This window comes from Conger conger, chromosome 13 (assembly GCF_963514075.1).
Source record: "Conger conger chromosome 13, fConCon1.1, whole genome shotgun sequence".
NCBI classification, from domain to species: domain Eukaryota; kingdom Metazoa; phylum Chordata; class Actinopteri; order Anguilliformes; family Congridae; genus Conger; species Conger conger.
This window is the reverse complement of record NC_083772.1, coordinates 13495325-13517756: the sequence shown is the minus strand read 5'-3', so window position 1 is coordinate 13517756 and position 22432 is coordinate 13495325. Positions and strand designations below refer to the sequence as shown.

Sequence of the window (22432 nt, the reverse complement as noted above, 5' to 3'; positions counted from 1 at the left end):
CTTGCAGTGTGTGTGTGGTACAGTGGTGTGTGTGTGTGTGTGTGTGGTACAGTGGAGTGTGTGTGTGTGGTACAGTGGTGTGTGTGTGTGGTACAGTGGAGTGTGTGTGTGTGTATGTGTGTGTGTGTGTGTGTGTGGTAGCTTGCAGTGTGTGTGTGTGTGTGTGTATGTGGTACAGTGGTGTGTGTGTGTGTGTGGGGCACTGTGGAGTGTGTGTGCTCTTGTATACGCACGTGTGGCAGTGTTGTGAGTGAGTGTGAGGGTCGTGTGTCAGTGGGACTGGAGATGAGCGATGGGGAAAGCTGCATAATGCATCGCTGCTCTGCATGGCCAATATCCCGCCTGGGCAACATACATATTCATACGCCGTCCTCATGCAGACTGCAAAAAGATCAAATGTGCCAACCAGCACCCGGAGCTCCACAGGAAAGGGAGAGGCGAATATCACTGCCAAAACATCCCTAAAAAAGCCTGTCTTTCTTTTGCAACCTAAAGAGACACTCTTTTTCTTTCTTTTTTTCCCCTTGGTTCATTCTTTTTTTTGGGGGGGGGGAGCTTGGGGAAGGCAGTGGAGCTGTAGGACAGGAGAGGACTACATTTCCCTGCAGTAGTAGAGTCTTTTTAGAACAAAGGAAAAATAAATTGGGTTACTTCATTATCCTCTTCATCAAGCGCATGCCGTGCACCCAACCCCCTATCCCCCCCCCTTCAAACTGAAGGAGGAGCCGCTGCTGCCCCCTCTTGTCCGGGGGCCTGAAATGCAACCAGGACAGATTCCTTGAGGAAATCTTTGGTGGGGTCATCACTGTCGACCATACCTGCACAGGTAGCATACAGAAGTAGTGCCCATGCATACACAGTGTAGCATCCATACCTACACAGATAACATCTATACCTGCACAGCTAGCATCCATACCTACACAGATAACATCTATACCTGCACAGCTAGCATCCATACCTGTGCAGAAAGCATGTATACCTGCACAGATAGCATCTATACCTGTACAGCTAGCATCTATACCTGCACAGCTAGCATCTATACCTGTACAGATAGCATCCATACCTGTACAGATAGCATCTATACCTGTAGAGCTAGCATCCATACCTGTACAGATAGCATCTATACCTGCACAGCTAGCATCCATACCTGTACAGATAGCAGCTATACCTGTACAGCTAGCATCCATACCTGTACAGATAGCATCTATACCTGCACAGATAGCATCTATACCTGTACAGCTAGCATCTATACCTGCACTGCTAGCATCTATACCTGTACAGATAGCATCTATACCTGTACAGATAGCATCTATACCTGTACAGATAGCATCCATACCTGCACAGATAGCATCCATACCTGCACAGATAGCATCTATACCTGCACAGATAGCATCTATACCTGTGCAGCTAGCATCCATACCTGTACAGATAGCATCTATACCTGTACAGATAGCATCCATACCTGTACAGCTAGCATCCATACCTGTACAGATCGCATCTATACCTGTACAGATAGCATCCATACCTGTACAGTTAGCATCTATACCTGTACAGCTAGCATCCATACCTGTACAGCTAGCATCCATACCTGTACAGATAGCATCTATATCTGTACAGCTAGCATCCATACCTGTACAGCTAGCATCTATACCTGTACAGATAGCATTGCAGCTGCGTGCATGCAAGTGTGTCTGTGCGTGCGTGTGTTTGTGTGCGTGTGTGTGTTTGTGTGCGTGTGTGTGTCTGTGTGCCTGTGTGTGTCTGTGTCTGTGTCCATGCGTGTCTGTTTGTGTCGGTGTGTGTGCATGTGTGTGTGCATCTTTGTGTGCATGTGTGCGTGTGTGTGCGTGTGTGTATGCGTGTGCGTGTGTGTATGTGTGTGCGTGCGTGCGTGTATGTGCGTGCGTGCGTGCATGCGTGCGTGCGTGTGTGTGTGTGTGTGTGTATGTGTGTGCGTGTATGTGTGTGTGTGTGTGTGTGTATGCGTGTGCGTGTGTGTATGTGTGTGCGTGCGTGCGTGTATGTGCGTGCGTGCGTGCATGCGTGCGTGTGTGTGCGTGTGCGTGTGTGTGTGTGTGTGTATGTGTGTGCGTGTATGTGTGTGCGTGCGCGTGCGCACAGCGGGCGGGGCTCAGAGAGATGTGCTGAGTAAGGTGGTACCCTGGTGGGCGCCCATGGCTGACCTTTCAGACTGAAAGGCGACTCAGAGCGTTAAACAAACAAGTGTTAGACAAGTGAACCCACTTAACACCAGCCTCACCATTTGTGCATCACTCCCTTTGAGGAGCAGGAACATAGAGAGAGAGAGAGGAATAAAATTATATTCTGATCAATGATTATATTATTGGGTTATTGTTGTTGTTCTTATTGTCATTACTTATGTGATGTCATTGGTTATATGATTATTTTCACTATTGTGTACTCTCATGGCATTTATTGATTGATGCTTAAATTCATTGCTATGTTTAAATATGCTTCTTGACAACGAGGCAGCTTGAGGTTGGGCTTGCGCTGGGAGTGGTGCTGGAGGTAGCAGGTCTGGCTCTGACATTGGGACTCCCCCGAAGGACAAACCAAACCGAAATCCCCTCATTAGCATTTATCACAGTACAGCCCACACCCCCAAACCAACCCACTGATTCCGACCCGTCTGAATTAGCAATCAATCAGGAGAAATAAAACACTCTTCATACGCATGTACACCCCCACTTTCACCTCAATCTCTGTCCCTCCCTCTCTCCCTCCATCCCTCTCTCTGTGGCTGAGACCTTGATGGGGGCCAGTGGGGAATCTCGCCCCCCCCTCCCCTAACCCCAGCCCCCCACAGTGAGATTATAGATATTGTAATCTTTATTATGGGGGTTTATACAGTGGGCCATAATCTGCAGTGGGGAGAAGGGGGGTGAACTGGGTGACCTGGATTTACCAAAAGCAGGACGGGAGCAAATCATTTTTCCCCGATAATATTTTGCTTCCGTAAGGCATAATTGATCCATTTGATTGATTCTATAATATAATTTTGGTTTGGGACATTCAGTATGTGGTGCGTTTCACTGTTGGCTTAGGGGTATTGGGATATTTATCTGAAGCTTTGACATTCACTTACACTTAGCCTTATGCTACTTGCACACCAGCTATCGGAGCTAATAGAAGTTGACACTGTCCATGGTCCTGATCACACACATGTTTGTTCAGTCTGCAGTCCTGGCTATGCCAAACCACATGTTGTCCATGGTCCTGATCTGTAACTGAGGTTGAGACCATTTCTAAAGAATAGACTGCTAGACTGCACCTGCATATTCCTTAGTCAGGCGTAGCTGTATAGTGATATAGGATAGCAGCAGTGCAAAAGATTTCTAAAATGGTTGCTGGTTCCATGAAAAAGACAACTAAGAGCAGGGATACAATCTTACTACACATTTGATAGGTCCAGCGCAACACTACTTCTCTGGCCTCAACACTGTGCCTCAGACCCAACACTGTGCCTTTAACCGAACACTGTGCCTCTCACCCAACACTGCACCTCAGACCCAGAAGTGCACCCCTGACCCAACACTGCACCTTTAACCCAACTCTGCACCTCTAACCCAACACTTTGCCTCTCTTCCAGCACTGCATCCCTGACCAAATACTGTACCTCTTACCCAACACTGCACCTCAGACCCAACACTGCTCCTCCAACCAAACACTGCACCTTTAACCCAACACTGCACCTCAGACCCAGCACTGCGCCCCTAACCCAACTCTGCACCTCTAACCCAACACTTTCCCTCTCTTCCAGCACTGCATCCCTGACCAAACACTGTACCTCTTACCCAACACTGCACCTCAGACCCAACACTGCTCCTCCAACCAAACACTGCACCTTTAACCCAACACTGCACCTCAGACCCAGCACTGCGCCCCTGACCCAACTCTGCACCTCTAACCCAACACTTTCCCTCTCTTCCAGCACTGCATCCCTGACCAAACACTGTACCTCTTACCCAACACTGTGCCACTGCCCCAACTCTGCACCTCTGGCCCAGCACTGCACCTCTAACCCAACACTGTGCCCCTCACCCAGCACTTTGCCTCTCACCCAACACTGCACTTCTAACCCAACACCGTGCCCCTCACCCAACACTGCACCTCAGACCCAACACTTTGCCTCTCGCCCAACACTGCACCTCAGACCCAACACTTTGCCTCTCGCCCAACACTGCACTTCTAACCCAACACCGTGCCCCTTCCCTGCTTCCTAATCTGCCTGCTGTGAGGGAGAGACACTCCTCCACTGTGCAATTATCTGGGTGGGGAGACTGTGTGTGTTAAATGTGAAAGGAGATTATGTGGATTTAACTCTCTGCGTCTGGCATACAAATCCCAATCACATAACATATCCCTGCATGTTCCACGGAAATATAAAAAAACACGGGCTCTCCGCCTCCTCCCCCAGCCCAATGTCATCCCATAAAGACTTTATCCCTAATCTCCATCTTTCTGCTCCTGCCTCTGCTTTTTATCATCTTTATTTTGTCAGGTGCTTAATGTTTTGAATGGCACAATTTGTGTGCATTTCTTGTTTTTCATTTGACCAGTATCAAAATTGTTCCTTTAATTTGTAAAAGCTGGACACAACCAGTGACTAAGAATGATTACAGATATGAGTAAATTAATTTCATATTTACACCATTTAGTATTTCCTTGTACTATCACTATATAGTGACTATATAGTGATAGTACAAGGAAATACTAAATGGTTTAAATAAGAAATGAATTAACTAATATTTACTCATATATATAGTAGCTATTAATGTATTTGTAGTTGAAGTTTAAATGTGAGCTGTACATTTATTAGCTGCCAACCTAGATCGCTAATTGAGCAAATCAGTTTCACTTTTATAGAATATGAATCCTTTAGATGCATTAAACGGTGTTACCTGAGCTCCAAAGTGTTTCACATTGAGCAACTTCACATCAGGAACTGAAGTAAGCATCCCTCAAAGAACAAGCGCAAATTTCACTTTACAACGTTGCAGCATTGACCTCGATTTCAGGACCGTTCCTGGTTGAATTACAAGTTTTGGTTGATAAACACAAAGGGTTGACAGCAACTCTCTGTGTAGCATTTCATGGTCGATCTAAGATGGAAATCGCGTTAAAACAACACAGCACCACGACAAAGTGCGCGGACAACCACGACATCGGGCATCGTCTAATCTGTAGAACTCAATCCATTCATTTGCCTATCAGTTGCCTATATTCGGGACAGACCACGCTACTTTCCGCAGATACTCCGTAATCCCTTCACTTTGGTGGGCCATTACGAAAGCGATTTAGGTTAAGACCAACGACATAGTTCCCCTTGGGACGGAAGCCTCTGACCCCCATGGTAATGAGTCTTCACTCCTGACCACTCCCACCACCACTCTATCAACCACTCCGGCTCCGCGGTCTCTGTGCGTTCCAGCTGAGTGCGGTTTAACCTCGGGCACCCCTCTCCCCCCTACATCAATTACGGATGCTGTTGTCACTACATGTGTCAGATGTCTCGATGATATGTGTGCGCCTGAACGGGGGAGAAAAATCTGTATTTTCTCACCACTGTCCCGATTTGATACTTTGCTGACCTGACATTGACACGTCAATCAATGAGAATGAACTGCAGCAAGAATATAAACTTAACACACTCCGGTCTGTTACTGGATACAACAGCGTCTTTTTAAAAATCGAATTTGAGATAAGGGGTAATTACAGCACGGCAACAACAAGATTCCGTTTTGTTTTTTTCCTCCCGTGGTCAAATTTTTATAATGGGATGTGTGCTTATCAAACTGTGAAATGCGGACCAGAACGCGCGTCCATGACGAAAGGATTTGTGATTTATTTAATAATCGGAATAGTGCTTAGCCTATTGCATCATTTTTTAAATTGATCAACCGCGTCACGTATTATATCTTAGTGTCAGGAGCAAGATGGCAAGACGAGAAGGTCAGGACACATGTATAATGTATAAAATATATATATATATATTGGTCTTGTTTCTCGTCACACTCCATTCGACGATACAAAAAAATATATATTTGAAAAATGTATGCAGTATGCATTGAATGTATGTTTTGCTGTTGTTGGCTTCCGGTTCTTTCATGTCTACGCTTTGCCAACGTCACAAGCCCAGTGACTAGATTCAGTTTGCCACTCGCAGATGGGCCTAACATCATACAAAAGACAGTGTTACCCCTTGGCTCATTTGTCTTAGCAACATGGTTGATTATACATACACACTCCACCGTAAACCTGTTTTGTGTTTGGTACATTCTGCTCATGTAAGCTTCTTTTTTCTTTAAATGTCTTCTGCCTTTTTTCTTAAATTGTAAGCTGTTTACATAGCTTTCATCATAGTGAAACCTATTCTTGGAATCCACAAATTTGGATTTCTCTCTTACATAATATGTCTGCAAAACTGCCCCATAGAGTCGTAGCCTTGAAATTAAAATTGAAACATTTTATTTTATAAATGCACTGTGTGTCTGGTCTCATAATTCACACAGCCGTCTGCACTTACAGATGCACTTACAGATGTAATTGCACCATTTTACTGGGACCACAGTCAATGAATCAATATAATCTCTTCTTCTCAAATCTTGCTCCTGCATTGTGGGGACTTTTGTGGTCCTCCTCTGAGTAGTCATTGTTGGGTCCCTTCTGCATTGTGGGGACTTTTGTGGTCCTCCTCTGAGTAGTCATTGTTGGGTCCCTTCTGCATTGTGGGGACTTTTGTGGTCCTCCTCTGAGTAGTCATTGTTGGGTCCCTTCTGCATTCTGGGGACTTTTGTGTTCCCACATTGAGTTGTCAATGTTGAGACAGTTGTGTGCCTATGTGTGAGGGAGATTTGCATTTGCTGCATGGTACTTTGCTTATGGTACAGTGAGCTCCATAATGTCTGGTACAAAGGCGCATTTGGCATATTTTTTCCTGATTTGGCTCTGCACTCTGCAATTTTATATTTGTAATCAAATAAATCACCTGTGATTAAAGTGCAGATACTCAGCTTTTATTAAAGTGTATTTTATGCACTTTGCTTTCCACCATGTAAAAATGACAGCACTTTTTATATTGTGGCGGTATAAGAGTGCTTTTAGTATTTTGTCTTAATTCTAGGCTTTTGATTGCCTTTTGAGTCTGTTATTGGTGTCTGTCAATGTCAAAGAGCTGTGCCACTGGAAGGAAGTCAGGGAAGCCCTGATAAGGCAGATGAATACAGTCTGAGACATAGGCCAAACCTTAGGCTTAACAAAATCAATGGTTTTGTCCATCCTTCAGAGGAAAGGAGGCAAGTGTGGATGTGTCAGTGACTACTGTCCACAGGAGGCTTCACGAACAGAACAGAGGCTACACTGCAAGTTGCAAACCATTGTGACGCCTTTGCAAAGTTGCAATACAGGCTGACCGAACTTAGTGTGCCAAGAAGTACCTAAAAGCCTGCAGACTTTTGGAAAAAGATCTTGTGGACAAGCTGATTGGCTTGTATCAGAGTGATAGCAGGAGCAAGGTGTGGGGGCCAATGGGAACTGCCCAAGATCCAAAGCACGCCCCACCCCTCATCTGCTTCATTGATGATGTAATTCTGAAGTGAACAGAAACATCTCTTCTGCTCAAGTCCAAGGAAATACCTACAAACTCATTGGATGGCCCTACAGCAAGACAATCATCCCGAAAATACCGCTAAAGCAACAACGGACTTTTTCAAAGCCCAAAACTGGAGAATGATAGACAGGCCTTGTCATTCGCCTGATCTGATTCCAATTGAACATGAGTTTCATATGCTGAAGAGAAACCTTAAGACAACTCGCCCATCAGTGCAAGCAGGCTGAAAATGGCTGCAGTGCAGAGCTTCAGCAGAGCACCTGGTCAAGTCTAGGGGTCACAGGCTTCAAGCAGTCTTTGCTTACAAAGGATATGCAACAGAACTAAACACGACTACTTTCATTTACATCACATCAATATGCCCCTGACATTATGTTAAAAAAATACTATTTAATCATATATAAATCTACTTTGTAGACCTAAGTGTATAAACCTTAAATTAAAGTTGAGAATGTGCAATTTAACCACAGGTTAGATTGCAAAGCTAAATTGTAGATCTCAGAGCCAAATCAAGAAAATATATTTAGTTGTCCAAAACATTGTGGAGCTCTCTGCATATAACCATTTTATATGCTACAAAGCCTACATAACACTGTCATAAGCATGACATTACACCTTAACCACCTGAGCACTCATAATGCACAAGTAGGTTTGACAAAATCGATCCTAAACAAGCCATAACTGAAACTTTTTGACAGTGTTATGACATAGATCATAAACTGTAATGCACTGTCATAAATGGTGCGCTTCATGGCGTATAGTTGAAGTATTACCCATTGGGTAACAAGACTCTAGTTGGATAGCTGTGCGTGTGTCTGTTTATGTTTGTGTGTGCGTGTTTGTGTGTGTGTGTATGTATGTATTTGTGTATATATGTGTGTGTGTGTATGTGTACGTGTGTGTATATATATGTGTGTTTGTATGTGTACTTGTGCGTGTGTGTGTGTATATGTACATGCTTGTGTGTATGTGTGCACTTGTGTGTGTGTGTGTGTGTGTGTGTATATAAATATATGTGTGTGTATGTACTGACCCGTGCCCTCTCTCTCTCCCTCTCCCTCTCCCTCTCCCTCTCTTCCTCTCTCTCCCTCTCTCTCTCCCCCTCTCTCTCTCTCTCTCTCTCTCCCCTCTCCCTCTCCCTCTCTTTCTCTCTCTCCCTCTCTCCCTCTCTCTCTCCCTCTCTCTCTCCCTCTCCCCCTCCCTCCCTCTCTCTCTCTCTCTCTCTCTCCCCTCAGTGCACAGTGAGGATGAGGGCTCTACGCGGCTGTACTTTGTGAACGCCTCCCTGCAGAGGGTGACGTTCTCCAGCTCGGTGGGGGTGTCCCTGCCCTGCCCCGCTGGCGGCGCCCCCCACGCCGTCCTGCGCTGGTACCTGGCCACCGGCGACGACATCTACGACGTCCCGCACATCCGCCATGTCCACGCCAACGGCACGCTGCAGCTCTACCCCTTCTCCCCCTCCGCCTTCAACAGCTTCATCCACGACAACGACTACTTCTGCACCGCCGAGAACCAGGCCGGCAAGATCGCAGCCCCAGCATCGCGTCAAGGCCGGTGAGCCACCTGAGCGAGGAGGGGAGGGCAGAGGGGTATCAGAGAGGGGCCAGAGGGGGTATCAGAGAGGGGCCAGAGGGGGTATCAGAGAGGGGCCAGAGGGGGTATCAGGGAGGGGCCAGAGGGGGTATCAGAGAGGGGCCAGAGGGGGTATCAGAGAGGGGCCCAGAGGGGGTATCAGGGAGGGGCCAGAGGGGGTATCAGGAGGGGCCAGAGGGGGTATCAGAGAGGGGCCAGAGGGGGTATAAGAGAGGGGCCAGAGGGGGTATCAGAGAGGGGCCAGAGGGGGTATAAGAGAGGGGCCAGAGGGGGTATCAGAGAGGGGCCAGAGAGGGTATAAGAGTGGGGCCAGAGGGGGTATAAGAGAGGGGCCAGAGGGGGTATAAGAGAGGGGCCAGAGGGGGTATCAGAGAGGGGCCAGAGAGGGTATAAGAGTGGGGCCAGAGGGGGTATAAGAGAGGGGCCAGAGGGGGTATGAGGGGGGGGGGGGGGGGCAGAGGGGGTATAAGAGAGGGGGAGGAGCCAGAGGGGGTATCAGAGAGGGGGAGGGGCCAGAGGGGGTATAAGAGAGGGGCCAGAGGGGGTATAAGGGAGGGGCCAGAGGGGGTATAAGAGAGGGGCCAGAGGGGGTATAAGAGTGGGGGGGGGAGGGGCCAGAGGGTATATAAGAGGGGGAGGGGCCAGAGGGGGTATGAGAGAGGGAGGGGGGGCAGAGGGGGTATGAGGGGGGGGGGGGGGGGGGGGCAGAGGGTATATAAGAGAAGGGTATATAAGAGAGGGGGAGGGCCAGAATATGAATGACATAGTTCGAGTGGGCAAAACCTGTATCTGCCTGTTCTGAATAGGGAGCCATCGTAGATGATTGCTATTTTGGTATTTTAATAAATAATGTCAGCATAGTGCATTCAATCCTTATATCTAAAGACCAGCCAAGGTATTTTGGCAAAAATAAACTGAAGAGGACTTGATTGCAGTAAGACAGTGGACAGATGATCCCACTCAATCGCTCCCTGACATCATCTTCTGTCTCAATACCACGGCGACCACAATATGATCCATAACCACGACAAGTAGACAGACTAGCTAGACAAGCAACCTGCCTACCTAGTTGATCATAATCGTTCGGTTTTGTCTTTTAACATCACGTTGCAGAAGTGCTGTTATCGATTTTTTTTCTCGGCTAATGCCGTTAGCTGTTAGCAAATCTGGGTTTTAAACGGCAGCTTTCTGGTATTTTTAAAAACTGTTATGATTTGAATATACAGTTATGTTTTGTGCTCATTTGAAGACTGTAACTGGCCACTCCGTTCATTTCATATGGAAACTCTGCCGAACTTTCCCTGGAGAAACTGTGATTTTCTGTGGGTGACTGGATCCGCATGAGGTGGGGGGAGGGGGCAGAGTGGGGGGAACAGGGTGAGAGGATGGGGGGAAAGAGTGCAGACAAATAGAGGGAGCTCACGGAAAGGGCGGAGTGTGAGGGAGGGCAGGGGGAAAAGAAAGGTTGGATGACATCGTGGAGAGAGTGGATGGAGAGGGAGGAGGGAGGAGAACAGGGGGAGGGAAATCTAGAGAGGGGTCGACAGATGGAGCCAAGGGAAACGGGGGGCAGGGAGAGAAGGAGAGAGGAAGGGAAGAGAGGTGAGGAGAGATGGGGGACCGATCAAAGAGAGAAAGACAGGAGAGGGTACATTTTAAGGGAGAGTTGTGTACTCATGTTTGTTGGTAAGGCACCTGGACACAGATGTGTTGCATTGTTTCCCAGTGTTTGTCATTCGACCGGCCTGATGGGAAATCATCGGGCACAATAAATCCCCCCTCTCTTCATCCCTCCATCCTCGCCCTCCTCCGTTCTGATCTCCGGCATGCTCGGGCCGTCACGCCCAAACAAAGAGAGAGAGAGGGAGAGAGATAGATAGCGGGAGAAGGAGAGGGGAGAGAGGGGAGAGAGTGAGTGAGAGAGAGAAAGAGAGGGAGGGATTGAGAGAGAGTGAGTGAGTGAGTGAGTGAGTGAGAGAGAGAGGGGGAGGGAGCGGGAGAGGGAGGGATTGAGAGAGATAGAGGGAGGGAGTGAGAGAGAGAGGGAGAGAGTGAGTGAGAGAGAGAGAGGGAGGGAGGGAGAGAGAGAGAGAGAGGGAGAGAGGGAGAGAGTGAGTGAGAGAGCAAGAGAGAGGGAGGGAGAGAGAGGGAGGGAGGGAGGGTTGGAGATACGACTCTAAAACCTGATTACGGACGCCGTGTCAGTACAGGAGGGGACAGGAGGGGACCCGGGGGTCAGGCCCGTGGAGGAGCGCTGTTAACAGGAGCCGCCATATTGAGAGCCTGGACAGAGCGGGGCGGGCAGAGAGAGGCAGGGGCAGACTGTGGAGTTGCGGCAGACAGACGCACGGCGACACAGACAGTTGGCGAAGCAACCCTGGGCAATGCGCCAAGGTCACCACCAACCGCGCTGGGAGACCGGAGGGGCCCCAGCCTCTCTCTCTCCCTCTCCCTCTCTCACTCCCTCCCTCCCTCTCTCTCTCACTCCCTCTATCTCTCAATCCCTCTCTCTCTCCCCTCTCCCCCCTCTCTCCCCTCTCCCCCTCTCTTTCTCCCGCTATTTCCCTCTGTCTCTCTCTGTCTTCCTCCCCCCTTTCTCTCTCTCTCTCTCTGGATTAGGGGGCTGTGTCTCTTGCTGCTCTCTCCTCTTGTCCATCCGTGCCCACTGCAGCCCCTCCCTCCCTCCCTGATTGGGCCGTCTCCATGCCCACTGCAGCCCCTCCCTCCCTGCCTGATTGGGCCGTCTCCGTGCCCGCTGCAGCCTCTCCCTGCCTGATTGGGCCGTCTCCGTGCCCGCTGCAGCCTCTCCCTGCCTGATTGGGCCGTCTCCGTGCCCGCTGCAGCCTCTCCCTGCCTGATTGGGCCGTCTCCGTGCCCGCTGCAGCCCCTCCCTGCCTGATTGGGCCGTCTCCGTGCCCGCTGCAGCCCCTCCCTGCCTGATTGGGCCTTCTCTGTGCCTCTGTGCCCCTCGTGCTCAGGCCGTCTCCGTGCCGCTGTGCCCCTCTTCCTGCTGGTTGGCAGAGCCGAGCCTGCGGAGGAGAGGCAGACAGTGTGCCCGTGCCCGCACGGCATGCTGGGACAGATCTGCGAGGGCGTGGAGACCCGCGCTGCAGAGGAGGCGCTGTTTGGGTGGGAGGGAGGAGGTGCAGGTTTATTAAACACACACACACACACATACACCTGCACACACACACACACATACACATACACATACACATACACATACACACATACACATACACATACACATACACATACACACACACACCTGCACACAGACACACACACATACACATACACACACCCACACGCACACGCACACGCACGCACGCACAAACACACACACACGCACAGACACCTGCACACACACACACATACACATACACACACACACACACACACACACACACACCTGCACACACACACACACACACACATACACATACACATACACATACACACACACACACACACACACACCTGCACACACACACACATACACATACACACACACACACACATACACATACACACACACACGCACACGCACAGACACCTGCACACACACTTGCCCACAGACACACACACACATGCCCACAGACACACACGCCTGCAAACACACACTCACAGACACACACACATACACACAGACACACACGTACACGCTCACGCTCACACACACACAAATACATTGCTATTTTTTACTTAGGAGCTCAGAGAATCACATAAACAGTAACTATTTTTGCCAGAGCATGACAATGACTAACGAACGACCAGAATGTTTTATAAAAACACCCCCACCCCCAGCAGTACAGGAAATGACACAAACACACTCTCTCAGGGTCCCAGGCACGAAAACCGAAACACTCGCTACCTTCACCCACACCGCGCCTCCCGCCCCTGTCCCCCTCCCCCACCCTCAGACCGCCCCCTCGCTCCGCTCAGCGTGTTCCGCGGTTGCCACGGGCGACGGGCTGTGACTGGCAGGGTGCGGCGTCACCTGTGTCAGGTGGCACGGAGGAATGATGCCAACAGACAGTTCCCAGTGTGAGTCGCCCCCCCCCCCCCCCCGCTCTCCCTCTCTCCTCCTCCTTTTCACACTCGCACACCCCCATGCTGATCCTGCGCCAGTTATAGCAACAGCCACAGCCTCGGAAAAGGAGGTGCGTTTCATTAAAGTCACTGCGCGCTGGCTTTGTTACAGCGCTCCTATGCATTGTTTGGTGCGTATTTTTAGCTGTAAATTTCTAAATTTCTACTCGAAAACAACTGGAATTCATAATGGTGTGTGTGTGTGTGTGTGTGTGTGTGTGTGTGTGTGTGTGTGTGTGTGTGTATCTTCCTCTCTCCAACTCCCCCCCACTCTCTCTTCTTTCTTTCACTACCCATACCCCCCCCCCCTCTCCCTCTCTCCCGTCACTTAACATAAAGGCACACTCACACGCATAAATGCTCGCACACGCATGCTCTGCCTTTCACATCAGGAGAGAGTGAGAGTGAGAGAGAGAGTGAGAGAGAGAACCTCCACCTTTGCACAGTCAACATCTGTTTTCATATTCCTCCCCACAGCAGTGGCGAGCACTAACATCCAAACTAATAATAATGCCAGCACCAAATTCGGGATTAAAAGGGCAGACAATGGACTGCACCAAAAATTGGGGTGTTAGCAGATTCCAAATAAATAAACAACTGCGATTTAATAGGTCGATGGAGCAGGTTATCCACTCACAACTTGACATCGTATGAGGGTGTGCTTTGCACTCTGTCGCATAGGCCAGTCCTCGGTAACACGCCTATAGGTTTTAAGCCAGTCAAACAGTGGGGCTGCGTCAGTTGTGCGACGGGGCTCCGAAAGCCTAATCCTAAAATAATCACCTGTCAATGCCCTATTCTCTCCGTAAGCACAATGGGACATTTATCAGACGACAGTGTGGTCTTGGCTTGAAATGTAACATTCTCTGTTCCTTTGTGTACATATATCTGTCTGCATGTATCTAGTCATTCCGGAATCAATTTTCGTTGTCACTCCATATGTCCGTTGGTTTAACGTCCCATCACTGACGACTCGGCGATTGAGGCGTTGGTAAGCGCGTACAGCAAGGAACCCCAAAGGTTTGCTTTAAGAAACTCGCGCCTGTACCCAGCTGACAGGTTTTTGTGCACCCGTCGTCGTTCCAGTTAGCTAATGAATAGATCCTTTATCTTTGTCTGACATTTGCCTGTTTTGAATTTTTTTTTTAACCATTGTTTCAGTGTCTTTGTTTACTTATGGTGTCTTCTTTCGAAGTGAAGTAATGACATGCTTCGTGAAACGGTTCAGTAGCATACGGAAGGTGTCGATCTTGTTGGGTCACGCGGCTTTTCAGGACAATAAGCCTATCCAATTATATCCTGTCTATATAAAAAATATAATAATAATAATAATAATAATAATAATAATAATAATAATAATAAATATATATATATATATATATATATATATATATATATATATATATATATATATATATATATATATATATATAATTATTATTTTTGACCAATTAAATTTTTTGGGGGGGGGGGGGAATTTAGTATGAATAAATAGACAAGCTTTGTAATGCTGTTTACTGAATAGCAGCACGGGTTTCTGAGTGCTTTCTTTTACTTCCTAAAATATGAAACTAGGCCTAAAGGTAGGCTATTTCATGTTGAGGTGCACAATGTTGGGACCAGCTACCAGCAAAGTAATCTTCTGGACGTCACCATTCCAATTTGTATGCTGGACTCGATACAACAGGTGCACAGCTAAAAACGCAGAGTTTATCTTATAGGCCTATATTTGGGTATTTTTACATCCGAAGGGACAGGCGCTGATATGTTTTGTTTATTTTAAACAAACACGCCTATGAATTAATTAAGTCGACCGTTCATTTGCGCTTTATTTGAGTAATTTCCTCATTCTTTGCTTTATGAATAAGTAAATATCGTATTGGGTTTCACTATGCTGAATTATTTAAATGACAATGATACAGGACTCTCGTCGCAGTGAGGGAGAGCGCAAGGCGATGTTTTAGCTCGTTTCTAAGCAACCAGCGAATACAGCCAAGGCATCAATCACATTATAATGACTACGTGCACATCTAGAGAGGAGTGTAATTTATACATAAACAATACTCTTTATATGTCTCAGATCTCAAACATGAAGCCATTATTAATTTGCCGATTGGTACTGTTATAATATTTTTCTGTTTTATTTTTTTTGATTTTTTAACCAATCACATTTACTTTTATCCTACTTATTTCTACCATAAAAACGAATTCTGAAGGTGGGCTGTAGTTGGTTGCGTGGTGCTGTGCCTCAATAAATGATCTTAGTCACGTTTACAGTGCACATCCGACAATAGGCCGAACTGACACGAAGCTGGGTAGGCTCCCATATCAAGGTCTCAAGGTGCGAATCAATCAACGAATAAGTAAAAAATAAATAAAATAAAAAATGTATAAATAAATTAAATTTAAAAAAATAAAAAATAATATAAAACAAGCCTATAGAAGGGAGGGCAAAATCGATTAACCTAACTATTAAAATACAAATCTATTGTGCATCGATTAAAAATTGTAATTTCAGATTTAAACGAACTGATTATAATTATTTACATTATAGACCGTATAAACATATGCCAATTAACATTTATATTACCGTCACCATCTCTAATTAAATAGTGGCATTAAAACAAAAACGGAGGCCACAGTGGGTTGGACTTAATCACCATACCAAATCAAAGCAAAATGGGAAGAGAAAAAAATCACTGCAGTTTATGCAAAGGTCATGAGATTCATCACACTGTTACCATATCGCCATTTTGGCTACTTTCTCAAAATGTGGAGATTGTATGATGTTGAGGTTAAAGACTAGGATTTTGGCAAGGGCATTGGTTTAGTTTCTGTAAGGCTAAAATGTCGCCCGTCTTTATTAATGAGCGGGGAAATTCGCCTTCAGACTCGACGTTAATTATTGCCCTTGTGGTGTGTGTGTGTGTATGTGTGCGCGCGCCTATGCGTACGCGAGCGTGTGACTCGTCTTGATTAAACCGTCCGCGCCTTTCGCTCATTTGCGGGAGAAAACGCCTTCCGAGCCAACACAGATTGAATTGCGACTGAATCAAATTGCAATGCTTCGAGAGAGGCCCCCAAGTCCTCTTCTTCCTGTGCAGCGCGAGATGGTAATCGCATTTGCTTCTTCGTGTTTGTGTCAACTCCCCTTGACTACGTCTTGCATTAGTCTCCCTCAAGAACAGTTTAATTCGTATAATTAAAAACCATAAACCCAGTCGGCGGCGATGAAGAAATAATAAATAAAAATTAGCCCCCAAAATGAAATCGCAATTTATTGACAGGGGTATTTTTATCTTCCGATATGTTTTAACTTCGGTGTCTTTTCACCTATGTTTTCGCCATTTTAACTGTAACCACACACACACACACACACACACACACACACACACACACACACACACACACACATTTATATATAAATAATTCATTTGCCACGTGGGGTTCCGCTTGTCATGTGCAGAGAGTTTTTCTTTTAATTCTGGTGAATGTTTGTGACAGGTGGTGCGGCCGGCCACTCCGCGCTGTCTGATAGCATCCAGAGGGTGATTTATAAAAAGGGCACGGCACTCCTCCCTGTCCTGTCCCTTTTACTCCGTTTTACTTCCTCTGTTTTTAATCTTTCATTTGGTCGTTGCAAGCCCCATACCAGTCTGTGTACAGGAGCAAAGTTCGAAAACTGTCAGTTTTCTTTTCGGACGCCTCCGTGTGTGTGTTGCCTTTTCTTTTTAATATAATTTCCTAACGCGGTGAGCGTTGAAAAACAAATGTATTGATTATGTTACACTACATAGCCTTTCTCAGCATTCAGGTAAACCCCCCTTGACTCACTGTGACAGTGATTTCCAGTCATTTGATTCCACCCGAAACCCAGAAGGTGAATTATAAGACGTAGCGCTGACTCTTAACGGTTTGCGGTGAAGGAGACTGGACGTAAAGGCCGCGCTCTCTCTCTCTCTCTCCCCCCCGCAGTGTTCAGGGAGCCCTACACAGTGCGAGTGGCTGACCAGCGCTCCATGCGGGGCAACGTAGCCGTCTTCAAGTGCCTCATCCCAGCAGCCGTGCAGGAGTACGTCAGCGTGGTGTCCTGGGAGAAGGACACAGTCTCCATCGCCGCAGGTAGGGCTGCGCTGGGGCCTGGGGGTGCAGGGCTGAGGGGGGCAGAAGAGGGGTTTGGAGGGTGGGCTGGTGGGCTGGTTGGAGGGAGGAGAAGGGGTGCAAGTTGATCCCGCTCCAGAAGAATCCAGTGTTCTCAGTGCTATGTGCGTCTGCGTCCATGATACTCCCGCCCTACCAAACACACCTGGAGCTGGGCCTGGATGAAGAGCAGGTGGGCAGGGTGGTGGGACAGGTGTGTGTGTGACAAGTGTGTGTGAGACAGGTCTGTGTGAGACAGGTGTGTGTATGAGACAGGTTTGTGTGTGTGTGTGTGTGCCAGGTGAGTGTGAGAAAGGTGTGTGGGACAGGTGTGTGTGTGAGACAGGTGTGTGTGGGACAGGTGTGTGGGACAGGTGTGTGTGAGACAGGTGTGTGTGTGAGACAGGTGTGTGTGGGACAGGTGTGTGAGACAGGTGTGTGTATGAGACAGGTTTGTGTGTGTGTGTGTGTGTGTGCCAGGTGAGTGTGAGACAGGTGTGTGGGACAGGTGTGTGTGTGAGACAGGTGTGTGTGGGACAGGTGTGTGGGACAGGTGTGTGCGTGGGACCGGTGCGTGGGACAGGTGTGTGTGAGACAGGTGTGTGGGACAGGTGTGTGTGAGACAGGTGTGTGTGGGACAGGTGTGTGAGACAGGTGTGTGTGTGGGACCGTGTGTGGGACCGGTGTGTGTGCGACAGGTCTGTATGAGACAGGTGTGTGTGTGGAGACAGGTGTGTGTATGAGACAGGTGTGTGAGACAGGTGTGTGGGACAGGTGTGTGTGTGACACAGGTGTGTGGGACAGGTGTGTGTGTGAGACAGGTGTGTGTTGGCGGTCGCTGCATTTTGTTGCCCCTCAGGCAGTAGCTGGTTGAAAGAGACATGGCCATTCTGTTAGGAGGGGCTGTTCTGAGGGGCCGGAGCTGTGTGTTTACAGCCAATCGGGCGCCTATTTGACAGTGAGTGTGTCAGCGCGAGGTGCAGGCCTAAGTCTGTTTGTCATCTCGCGGCTGTGGCCAGACGGCTCTGTCAGTCACGGACACTCAGCCAATGAGTGACGCTGTCAGGCCAGCGGGGTCAGCTGATGTACGGGGCGTCCCAAAGACGGACGAATGAACAAACGGACAGAGGTAAAATCCGCACACGGATGGAGGACACGCTTTCACCCAAACTGCAGAAATAAGTCAATATGCCAGGAGACATAATGAATCGACTGTTTGTTTACACTTTTGCAGGTAGTGCTTACACATGTACCGTTAAATACCAATGCAACGCAATTGTGAACCTTCACGACGGGTGGATCCACACTCCCTCGTTGCGTTGAAATGGAGGGGGGGGTGGTTATTGTGTGTATTTATTTGTTTGTTCAACTCCCATGTGACCAGAGTACCGCTCAGATGGCACTGAGTTGAGTAGCTTCCAATAACTGTCCCTTTTTGAATATGTGGATTCATTTTCATTCTCATTTGTGTGCCTGCTCAAAGAATTAAATCAGGCCTCGAAGCAAGATGGAATTTCATTAAATTAACGCTATTGCAATGCTAATGCGCTGAAATTCAGTAAAATTAGCGCTCGAGTTTAGTTTCGCTTCAAATTGGCAAAGCAAAACTGGCGTGTGTTTGTGGGACCCAGAAATGACCAGTGCGTGTGAGAGTGTGTGTGTGTGTGTGTGTGTGTGTGTGCGCGTGTGTATACGTGTGTAAGTGTGTGTGTATACGTGTGAGAGTGTGTGTGTATACGTGTGAGAGTGTATGTGTGTATGTGTGAGAGTGTGTGTGTATACGTGTGAGAGTGTGTGTGTATACGTGTGAGAGTGTGTGTGTATACGTGTGTAAGTGTGTGTATACGTGTGAGAGTGTGTGTGTGTATATGTGTGTGAGTGTGCGTGTATACGTGTGTGAGTGTGCGTGTATATGTAAGTGTGCGTGTATACGTGTGTGAGTGTGCGTGTGTACATGTGTGAGTGTGCGTGTATACGTGTGCGAGTGTATGTGTGTATATGTAAGTGTGCGTGTATACATGTGTAAGTGTGCGTGTATACGTGTGTGAGTGTGCGTGTATACATGTGTGAGTGTATATGTGAGTGTGCGTGTATACATGTGTGAGTGTGCGTGTATACATGTGTGAGTGTGCGTGTATATGTGAGTGTGCGTGTATACATGTGTGAGTGTGCGTGTATACACGTGTGAGTGTGCGTGTATACACGTGTGAGTGTGCGTGTATACGTGTGTGAGTGTGCGTGTATACGTGTGTGAGTGTATATGTAAGTGTGTGTGTATACGTGTGTGAGTGTGCGTGTATACGTGTGTGCGTGTGTGTGTATACGTGTGTGCGTGTGCGTGTGCGTGTATACGTGTGTGCGTGTGCGTGTATACGTGTGCGAGTATACGTGTGCGAGTGTATGTGTGTGTGTGCGTCCTCCACAGGCGGGCTTCTCCTTGGAAAATCGATGCTGACACTTTCCGGATTAAGATCGTGTCGCTAGCTGTTTCCAGCCGCGGCGTTAAGCTCAGGTTGCAGATCTTTGTCAATGGGAGTGTATTTCTCCGCCTCGCGCACGCAAACTATTATTGATCCAGAGCGTGTGTGTGTGTGTGCGTATGTGTGTGTGTGGTGCGTGCGTGAGTGTGTGTGTGTGCATGTATATGTGTATGTGTGTGTGTGGTGTGTGTATGCATGTGTGAGTGTGTGTGTGTTTGTGTGTGTGTGTGCGCGTACTCGGGTGTGTATGTGCATGTGTGTTGTGTGTGTGTGTGAGTGTGAGTGTTGGCCGGCAGGTGTATGTGGGTGCGTGGTGTGTCTGTGTGTGTGTGTGTCTGTGTGTGTGTGTGTGGGTGTGAGTGTTTGCCGGCAGGTGTGTGTGTGTGTGTGTGTGTGTGCGTGCGTGCGTGCGTGCGTGCGTGCGTGCGTGCGTGCGTGCGTGCGTGCGTGCGTGCGTGCGTGCGTGCGTGCCTGCCTGTCTGTGTGCGTGCGTGCGTGCGTGCGTGCGTGCGTGCGTGTGTGTGTGTGTGAGATGGGATTTCCCAGACACTATTGATCCAGGCCTCTCTCGGAACCCTTCCTTTCTGTCACCACCGTGTCTGTGTAAGAGCTCTGATTGACAGCTCGGCTCAGACAGACCAGAGGGAGACGGGGTTGGACCACAGTTTTGGACAGTGGGCCTGTCTCGGTGACACCTGTGATGGGACAGCCTTGTGGCTAAAGTGCCTTACTGGGACCCAGAAGGTTGGTGCTCAAGCCCAGCTGTAGCCACAATAAGATCCATGCAGCAGTTGGGCCCCTGAGAAAGGCCCTTAGGCCCACATTGCTCCTGGAGGATTTTCCCCTGCAGAGTCTAATCAACTGTAAGTCGCTTTGGATAAATTCAGAAAAATAACTGAATTGTAATGTGATGATGTGGCATATTTCACCTGGACCACTTGTCGGCAAAAGGGGGCCAAAATATATGTGTCAGAATCAGATGCGTCACCGCCAAAATCCATCTCGCTGACCGAGAAAGGATGAGAAGGGGAGATTCGGTCATGGTTAAACCTCCATTTCCTGTGCATTAGCTCCCACTTCCTGTATGGTGCTGCCAGCAGTGATTGACGTGGCGTGCCGGTCCCTGTTTTAAATGCTGCAGATTCCATGCCAATAAACAGATTTGCCCCCCTGCGTTCATACGGAGGTGGGGTGGTGGGGCTAAGAGGATCAGGGTATCGGTGGGGGTCAGAGATGGATTGGAGGTGAGATTACGGTGCTTCTCATCGAGCCAGGTATTTCCTTCTCTTCCTCTTCTCTCTCTCTCTCTCTCTGTTCATCCCTTCTTCCCGTGCAGTCTGGACTGCAGTCATTAGGCTGGATCCGGGGACGAGGGAGCAGACTCGCTCTCCTCCCCTGTCACCCATCCATCTCTGTCCCTTCCCCACGGCCATGAATAGCCTCGCCGCGGAAACAAGCGCGCTTCACTCTCCTCTCCGTCTCGCTCATCTCCGTCCTCCTTTCTTCCTCTCCCTTCCTACTCCCCCCCTCTCTCTTCCTCCCTCTCTCTCTCTTCCTCCCTCCCTGCTTTCTCTCCGTCTCTCTCTCCCTGCCTCTTCTCCTCTCTCTCCCTCTCTCTCCTCCTTCCCCTCTCTCTGTCTCTCCCTCTCGCTCTCCCCCTCCCTCCTTCCATCTCTCGCTCTCCCCCTCCCTCCTTCCATCTCTCCCTCTCTCCCGCTCTCCCCCTCCCTCCCTCCTTCCATCTCTCCCTCTCTCCCGCTCTCCCCCTCCCTCCCTCCTTCCATCTCTCCCTCTCTCTCTCGCTCTCCCCCTCCCCTCCCTCCCTCCCTCCCTCTCTCTCTCTTCCTTCAGCAGTTCGCAGTGACACGCTGAAGCGCCCATTGAGACAGCAGGCTTCATTGGAAACGCTGCGACTCATTAGAAGATGCAAAACGCTCTACCCCAAGGCAGGGAAGCAGAGCACCTCTGCCTTCTCCTTAATGATGGCGGCCGTGCCCCCCCCCCCCCGCACACACATCCCAGCTCCTTCCCCCTGTTCTCCCTCTCAATCTCTCTTAGTGCAAGACAGCTGTTAGTCTCTGGCACCGCTTTGAAAAACACACACACACTAGTACACACATGCATATGTACACACAAGCACACACACACGACATGCACTCGGCGCGAAGGGCCTTGTTATTGCTGTGTTATTATTGTCTATTACACCTGCTTGGTGTTTACTTAGCACAAGCTCCTAAGATACAAGCTTTGCTTATATAGCGCATTCTTCTGCCATATAAATAGCTGAGCTTTGATTAATAACAGTTTTCTGTTCGATTTTCGCGGGAGCCAGGCCTGGGTGAGCGTGTTTCGCCTCGGCCGGTGGTGAATTAGTGTTGCGCTTGAGTGTTTGTGTTTAACCGAGTGAGAGCGCTTTGTGTGGGTTCACAGGGCCTTTCTGAAAGTCTGCATGCGGCCTTGGTGCGTGCGGACACGCTCTCCAGCGTGTGTGTGGACC

General features: G+C 48.6%; 1 protein-coding gene across 1 annotated transcript in view; it reads left to right on the top strand.

The window, feature by feature from the left end:
* dscaml1 (Down syndrome cell adhesion molecule like 1) overlaps positions 1–22432 on the top strand; it is an 85978-nt gene that overhangs the window by 8705 nt on the left and 54841 nt on the right. The window contains exons 2-5 of the mRNA XM_061216341.1: positions 8866–9184; positions 12149–12352; positions 13147–13211; positions 17291–17437. Coding sequence (XP_061072325.1) covers positions 8866–9184; positions 12149–12352; positions 13147–13211; positions 17291–17437 — 735 coding nt within the window. The remainder of the gene's footprint in view (positions 1–8865; positions 9185–12148; positions 12353–13146; positions 13212–17290; positions 17438–22432) is intronic.